The following is an 8,305-nucleotide window of genomic DNA, read 5'->3' on the forward strand; positions in this document are numbered from 1 at the left end:
CTCAGTCTCCATGGGATTCCTACCAAGAAGTTTCCCTTTTGGATTGCAGGGGCTGTTGAGAGGCATTAAAAACAAATTTCCTCCTCTCAGTGCAAACAGGAGGCAGCAGGGACAGGCAGCAGGTACGACAGGGAAATGAAAATCCTCATTGGAGCTTCTTATCCCACATTTTCTTGAGCAAAACTTGTGGGTGGGAGGATGCCAGGTGATGCCTGGAGGGACTGGAATTCCTCAAAATGCCACGTCCCAGATGATGGGCTGAGGGTGGTGAATTTGCAGAACAGACGTGAAATATTCCCAGCAAATTTACTTTGTCTGTGAGGTGAATTTGGGATCTTTCTGCCTCTGCTGTTGGAAAGCTGGCAGATCTCATGTTAAAACATCTCTTTGTGTCAGAACTTCCCCTGGTAGCCCCGGGAAGGAGTTATCCAGCGGGATAACTCATCCTAAAGAGAGAAAAGGAGGCTCAAACAGCTGGAAGTGACAGGAGGGGAGGTTTCCTGTGAGCTGCAAAAATCCCAGGAAGCGTCTGACAAAAGGAGGAGGGAGCTGCCTGCTCTAATGCCATTCTCATTAATCACRTCGCAAAGAAAGGAAATCAGAGAAAATCATTCAAATTGCAGATGGCGAGATTTGGTAATTAGAATTTAGGCTAAAACAGATGTTTGTAATTAAGTGTTTATGCCATTGAATAAAATCCAGATTGCAAAGTCTGTTTCGTGGGGTTTTAATGGGTTTAATTCCCCGTGTTAGGTTTGGGGGCAAAGATACAGCTGATAATGTTTTAGGGAGAGAAAAAAAAAAAAACCCACATGGCAAAACCTGGAATAGCCAAACCTGTTCATTTTTCAGTGTCAAGAATTGTCAAGAATTTGGCTTTAGGGATTGAGGGAAGTCCCCGAGCCCCGTGGATTTTCTGATATTTTAGAGGGGCTCAAAACCAACAGGGTTCTGCATAAATCAGCTGGTGCAGGCAGGGGAGAGAATCAATTTGTTAGCAGACAAATTGGCTTTTTTGTGACAGAGGGACAAAGCTCTGGTTCCAAATGAGAATGTAAAAGCAGTGAGAGATTTTTATAAGTGACATGAAGAAAGCTGAGGAAGGTACAGGAGGGCAGTGACAGATCCTTCTGCCCGGAGGACGTTCCAAAAAATCTCTTTTCACTGCTCTGCTGAAGGTTGTGGCCTCCAAATTGTGTTGTTCAYGTCTTTTCCATGCAAAATCCATCTGTAGGGAAAGGATTTCTATTTCACACCATGAAAACTCCATCCTGTCCATCTCCTCACCCTCCCCAGCACTTAAATTTCTTGAAATTATAAAAGGTGCTGGCARAAATCCTAATGAATTTTCCAGGGTTTGGGAGTAAAATATTCCAATCAATAATGTCACATGCTTCACTAAGATCTACAAGTCTCCTGCTCACCAGCTAATAAGGGATTAACTGCTCAGGGAAAATGGAAATGGAAACCCAGCAGGAGACAATTAAAAACGCCAGGCCAATATTTCTGATTTGGGAGGAAATTGGGGAAACTTTGGGGTCGCGGGGGTTGTGTTTGGTCTCATAACTGTTTCATTTGTCCATCTGATATTAATGTGGCTCCTGAATCAGGAAGGGAATTGCTAATTGGGAGTGACATCCTGTAACCTGAATGGGATTAAGTTYATAATTAAAATTAAGTGTATGCAAGGAGCTTCACGGAACAGGGGCTGAGGGCAGGACAGGATGGAGATGCCCTGTTAGGGGAAGAATTTATATTGAAGGGATTAAAAAAAAAGTGAGGAGAAGGATTTATCAGCTCCTTTAAGAATCTATGGAAAATACTTTCCAGGAGGGGAATGTTTAAATCAAATTTAGCAGATTTTTACCCAAAGACAAGGGAAGAAGGGCAGGAGGGAGGCTGAGCTGGGACAGGGACCAGGATGTCCCATTCCTGTCCMCATTCCTGGTGTGTCCCCAGGCTGCTCAGCTCCTCCAGTGCCACATTTGACTCCTGAAAAAGGCAGGAGTGGCAGCTGCCAGTCCAGCTGCCCACAGGAGAGCTCCTCTGTGTGTGAAACAGATTAAACTGGGACGTTTAAACTGGGAATGTGACAGGGCAAATGTCACTGTGTGCCAGGCCTGRGGGAGTGAGGGGTCACCGGGGCTGCTGTTTGGGGTTTTCATGGCATCAGGCTGGAATCCTGCCCTTTAATTTAGGATGGCTTGTAGGTTTGGAGGGTTCTGTGGTGTTTTTTAAGTGCCTGATCCCACGCTGATGTGGTCAGTGAGGTCTGCCCGCTGGACTCAGTAAAATCGAGCAGGGTTAAGCCTGGCTGGCTCTGCTCAAATTAGTGACAGAGCAGGGGTCAAAGGCTCATTGGGATCATTGAACTGGGAAGGATTGTCCCTGCAAGGCCACTGAAAACAGTGAATAAACCTCCTGAGGCTCTGAGAGGAGCAGAGGATGCAGAAATCACTGCAGGGCTGGAAATCCCAGCTGGGATAACTGGGGGGAGCAGCCTCGGGCTGGAGAGTGACCCCACTGCCAGGATGGGAAAGGGAAGATCTTGGAAATATCCATGAGGAAAATGCAGCTTGGATAGGAATGAGCTGCCAGGGCTCTATGGCAGCCGAGTCAGGAGGTGACAGTGATTAAAAGTGAAATCTCAGTGAGCACGGGAAGGAGATGGCTGATGGTTAACGAGCCCAAAGCCATGGAAACTGCTGAGCATGGGCAGAAAAAAGGGTTTGGGAGGCCTGGTGGGCAAAGAGAGCTGGGGAAAGGCAACCAGAGCCCAGCTGAGGAGGGGAGGGAATGAGCTCTGCCATTCCAGGCGTTCCCTCTGCAGGGATGGGGAGGTTGTACCAGGGATGGGTGATCCCTGTGGGGTCTGCAGGGCAGCATTTGGCTGCTTGAAAAGCAGATCTGGCAAAAAAATCATTTCTTGTGGGTCTGCTCATCAAAGAAGTGGTTAAAGAAGGCCGTCCATGGTGGCTGAAGCAGCACAGTCGTTTTTTCTTCTGTGGGAGCAGACACAGGGTCTCAGGAGCGATTCCCCCTGGAAATCCCTGTTCTCTCAGGAACATTCCTCCTGGCAATCTCTGGTTCTCTCACGAGCATTCCCCCTGGAAATCTCTGGTTCTCTCACGAGCATTCCCCCTGGAAATCTCTGGTTTTCTCAGGGGCATTCTCCCTGGCAATCTCTGGTTCTCTCTGGAGCATTCCTCCTGGCAATGTCTGGTTCTCTCAGGAGCATTCCCCCTGGCCTGCAGATCGATCAGGGCCACCAAAACACTAAAAAACCTCCCTTGACTGGGAAAGAAAAACCAGAGAAACTGAAAAAGAAATGGATGGGAAGGAACAAAGACAAAGAGAGACAGGAAGATGACAGCGAGGGATGAAACAAACGCTGGTAGGGTGCACAAAGTGGATCCCAGCTTGAGGGCAGACCATTCCCTGCTCCCAACACCACAGAAAGGTGGATTTTTGTCCCCCCAGCTGACTTTTCCCTGCCTGTGCCCCACAGCTGTCCTCAGCGCTGCTGTTCGACGCCGTGTACGCCGTGGTGACGGCGGTGCAGGAGCTCAACCGCAGCCAGGAGATCGGCGTCAAACCCCTGTCCTGCGGCTCAGCGCAGATCTGGCAGCAYGGCACCAGCCTCATGAACTACCTGAGGATGGTGAGAGGGGGCTCAGGGCTGCTCCTCACACACCAGATTCCCTGAAAGCAGTGAAAAAAAAAATTCTGAGGGTTTGGGTGGTCACCAGCCTTGGAACGATATGAAACTCTTCCATTTTCATGCTTTGCAACAGAAAAAGTGGAATTCAATTTTCTTTTTTTTTTTTTTTTTTTTTTTTTTTAATTTTAAAGTTTCTTAAGTTGATATGAGACCACACAGTGCAATTGCTCAGAGCTCAGGGGCAAGGTGTAAGTTCCCCTATGGGTTTGGGCTGTTTTGAACCCCAAAATGGGGTTGCAGGAGCCAAGCAAGCCTAAATCTGGCATGAGAACCCTCTGAAATTCCATTCTTTGTGGAAGTGTTGGAGTTYATGGCTGTGGCTCCTCGGAGCAGCTTTTTGAATCTGTTTGGAGTGCAGCTGAGGCAAGGAAAACTCAGAATTTTTCCCTCAAAGGAAAGCTCAGCTGAACCTGAGCCTTTGACCACTTTGTGTGATCCTCTTTTAAACTCAGTTTTATTTGGGGACAACAAAATCCTTCCCCCAGCTCTGCTGGTTTGTGGTCTGAGCCTTGGCATGGAGGGGGCAATCCCAAAGTGAGGAAATCTGGGGAATCCTGCACCTCATGCTGCTGATCCCCTGCTCCTCTCCTCTATCCAGACTCCAAAAACAATTAGGACTGAGAAATGAGAGTTTCATTATTGTGGGATGTGTTGGCCATCCCTGGTGGCTTTGGGGTGGCCCTGGGGTGGCTTTGGGGTGGTTTTGGGGTGGTTCTGGGGTAGTTCTGGGGTGGTTCTGGGGTGGCTCTGGGGTGGTTCTGGGGTGGTTCTGGGGTAGTTCTGGGGTGGTTCTGGGGTGGTTCTTGGGTGGTTCTGGGGTGGCTCTGGGGTGGTTCTGGGGTAGTTCTGGGGTGGCTTTGGATGGTTCTGGGGTGGTTTTGGGGTGGCCCTGGGGTGGTTTTGGGGTGGCTCTGGGGTGGCCCTGGGGTGGCTCTGGGGTGGTTCTGGGGTGGTTCTGGGGTAGTTCTGGAGTGGTTCTGGGGTAGCTTTGGGGTGGTTCTGGGATGGCCCTGGGGTGGCCCCGGACCGAGCAGCCTCGCTGGGCGCTGTAACTCAGTCTCTCCTGGACAGGTAGAATTGGAAGGTCTCACCGGCCACATCGAATTCAACAGCAAAGGCCAACGCTCCAACTACGCCCTGAAAATCCTGCAGCACTCCCGCGGCGGCTTCCGGCAGGTGAGGGTGGTGCCTTGATCGCCTGGTTTTAATTATGACACGGTTAAGGGGATAAAAGGGTTTTACCTTGGGATTTAATGTGATTTAATGTGATTTAATGTGAATTCAACACAATGCACACTGCGTACAGCATGGATACGAGTTTTATAGATTTTATAAATTGGCGTTTCTATCTGGAATTCCTCAATGAGAAACTTGACAAATGAAGTAATGTTCTCCTATTCTAAAGAATTTCTCCCTGGATGAGGCTAGAGTTTAGTTTATATAATATGCTCCAAAGAGGAGGCTTCAACCAAGGTTGGTTCAATTTAGGGATAGCTCAGGGTGCCCTGATCCTTCACTGAGGATGTTTGGTTTTTCTGCTTAGCAGAACTTTTAAMTTAAGCTGGAATATCAGGCTACAACAATTACAAATATAATTTGTAATTATTGTATATTATTATTGTATATTATTTTTATAATATAGGCTAAGGGTACAAGGATACATAAAGGGTGTGGAAAATGTCTAAGAGGGTATAAAAATATATAAAAGGCACATGAAAAGGAAAAGCAAAAGTTATTTGGTATCAAGAGTGGTCCCTGGCCCTGGGGGGCTCTGTGGGGGTGTCCTGGGTGTCCTGGGGACCCGAGGGGCTGTGACACCCCTGGTTTGTCCCGTGAGTGCTCAGGGGTGTTGTGATGGCATTGGCTGAGCCCGGGCTGGCAAACACAGCGGGTTTGGCTCCGTCAGGAATGCATCTCGAGATAATCCGGGTTTGTGTGGATGGCTCAGGCCCTGCAGGGGTGATGGCAGAGCCCATCTCTGGCCTGGCACAGGTGCTGGTTCACACAGGGAGGCTGTGCCAGGTGCGAGCTCGCGCTCAAAACCCTTTTTGTTTTTTGCTCACGGCTGCGTTTGTGTAAAATCATTTGGTTCGGGGTAAAAATGGGAGAATCGGCCTTGAAACAGAAAAAAAAGGGAGTGCTATGAACCTTTCCAAGCTGCTTGTGGGAGRGAAGGCAAAAGGGACAACCCCATGTCAGGAACACCCCATCATCCCTCCCCTCCACGGTGTTTGTGGGGCATTTCCAGCTCATTTCACTCTTGGTTTGTGGTTCCTCTCTCACAGGTTTGCTCAGCTCACACTCTCATTCACTTTTCGTCTCAGCGCTCGTAGGTTCCTCACAGCTTTCCTCTGCCCACAGAACACCGAGCAGATTTCATTAAAATCATTAATTTGAGTGGTATTTCCTCACCTCACACATTCTGCCCGAGTGGTATTTTCTGGTTTGAGCTGAAAATTTGTGTCACGTAATCACAGTTATCCTCAAATAACTGTGGGAGGCCACAGGTATCAGACTGAGATCACGTGCCACAAATCCAAAGAATTTGCTGGCAAATCCAAACCTCATTTAGGGAAAAAAAAATTTAAAAAATTAGAAGTCCCAGGAAAAAAAAAAAAAAGGGGTTTATCTGTCTTGTTTTCCTGCTGACAGCTCCACTGCTGCCCTTTTCTCAGAGATTGCCACTTCCAGACGCTGGCAGAGAACAAAAGCTATTGTATCCAGGCCTCACCAACAGAGCGTTTTGGCACCAGGAAGCCTCTCCTGCTCTGGCAGCAGCGAATTTTCACCTTGGCAGGGATGTTCCCTGCCAGCTCTTACCTGTGGTTGACAGCTCRGCTTTGATGCTGCCTCTCTCAGAGCGAGCAGGGGGCACGGGGCTGGCGTTTTCCCCATGGTGAGATCTCTCACAGCATCAATGCCCTTTTAATCCTCTCCCAAACCCATCGCTCTCTGAACAGAAGTGACAGATCCGAGCCCATCTGCATTAATAGGAGCTCGCTCTCGGGATGAAAACGCTGCAAACCTGCCTGTGACAGCTTTGTTCTTGACGTGCCTGGATGTGGCAGGGGCTCCACGTTAAACACACGGATCCTCTCGGAGCAGAGCTGCTCCCAGAGCTCCACGGGGAGMTGTGGCTGCAGCCTGATCTGCCCTGAGCCCAAAGTCTCATCCCTTCCCCACAAACCTGCTCTGACAGGAGAAAACCTTTCCTGACCCGTGGTAACAGCTCGGTGAATGAGGAGTGTTGTGTTTGGGAGATGCTCGGGAAAGCTGTGTGGGGTTTGAGCTCCCCAAATCCCCCATCAGTGGGGTGCAGTGGGGATGCAGCAGTTCCAGCTGTGGTGAACAGGTTTTGGAAGGACAGGGCAGTCCCTCGGGGGTGGCAGTGAGCCATGAGCTGTCACAAAGCCACCAGGTTGGAGTTTCAATTTCAGTTTTCACAGAACTGCTCCTGTGACAGCTTTTCCACCTTCTCTCCCTTTCTCAGGGATCTTTCTCAGGGATCTTTCCCAGGGATCTTTCCTGACCCACAGCAGTGCCCAGAGAGGTTTTAGRGCCTCTCCCAGCCTGAAGGAGTCTATTCAGATGTGTTTAATGGGGAAGGGCATCCCCAGAGAGCTGTGAAACCCAGCAGGCTCMAGCCCAGCCTGCTCCCACCCAGGTCACTGTGAAGAGAAGCCAAAAGCTGCTCTGCTGTGCCATCAGTGGTTATTTTCTTGTTGCCAGCCTGGCTTCTTTTAGTGAAAAGGACTAAATAAATCATTAGGAATGTTTTAATTAAAGGAGCAGGGTAAAGAACAGACACTCACATCCTGGAGACAACCCTGCTCCCAGGGGTTGTATTAACTGATTTGTTTGAAACGCTTCTATTCCCTGCTTGGTTTCAACCAAGCTCATTTTAACTCAGCCCATTCCTCTCTTCCTCTCTTCCCCTCTTTCCCTCTCCTCCTCTCTCTCCTTCCATCTCCTGAAGCCACAGGGACTTCCAGCTCATCAGCTTTGATGGAGAGTTCACCGAATTTTGAGGCTGATCCCGCCAGCAAGCAAATTAGAGCCACTTAGATTCTCCAAGTTGCTGCTGCTTTTGGGCAAGGAGAGGCAGGGCTTTTTGACATCCAATTTTTAATACATTTATGTAACGCACCAAACGCGTCTTTTCCTGATTTAGCTTAGCCAGAGGAATTTTTTTTCCCCAGCCATCTGAGAGCTGCTCTCTCCACTCACAGGATGCTCGATAAAGCACAGGCTCATTACTGTGTTGGTGATCTATAGATCTGACAAGGGCTAGGGTTGGTAAATGTCATCTTTTTTTAATTTTTTTTTCCCCTCTTGCTTTGCCCCTTTCCAAAGCACTGCAGAGTGATTTGTTGTAAATCATGAGCTGAGCTTTGGGAATTTCATTGGGGATGGGAATGAGGAGGAGCTGGGATTTAGGGAAGGGGGAAGCTGCAGAGCCTGACCCCAGCTCTCCCCATCCTCAGATCAGTCTCCACTCCACCACAGGCCCTGCTGGCAKCCTGGGAGCAGTGATAATGATTTAATGGATAATGCTGTTAATTGGGATTGTTGAGATGTTTGAGC

The 8,305-nt window shown here is 48.9% G+C and overlaps 1 protein-coding gene across 1 annotated transcript in view; it reads left to right on the forward strand.

The window, feature by feature from the left end:
- The window catches only part of LOC130582842 (glutamate receptor ionotropic, kainate 4-like), a gene marked incomplete at its 3' end in the record, with an annotated part of 88,636 nt that overhangs the window by 76,109 nt on the left and 4,222 nt on the right, over positions 1–8,305 (forward strand). The window contains exons 7-8 of the mRNA XM_057381768.1: positions 3,509–3,661; positions 4,793–4,897. Coding sequence (XP_057237751.1) covers positions 3,509–3,661; positions 4,793–4,897 — 258 coding nt within the window. The remainder of the gene's footprint in view (positions 1–3,508; positions 3,662–4,792; positions 4,898–8,305) is intronic.

The sequence above is a fragment of the Malurus melanocephalus genome, unplaced genomic scaffold (genome assembly GCF_030028575.1).
Source record: "Malurus melanocephalus ecotype Western Australia unplaced genomic scaffold, MMel_1.1 scaffold_527, whole genome shotgun sequence".
Taxonomy (NCBI): Eukaryota; Metazoa; Chordata; class Aves; order Passeriformes; family Maluridae; genus Malurus; species Malurus melanocephalus.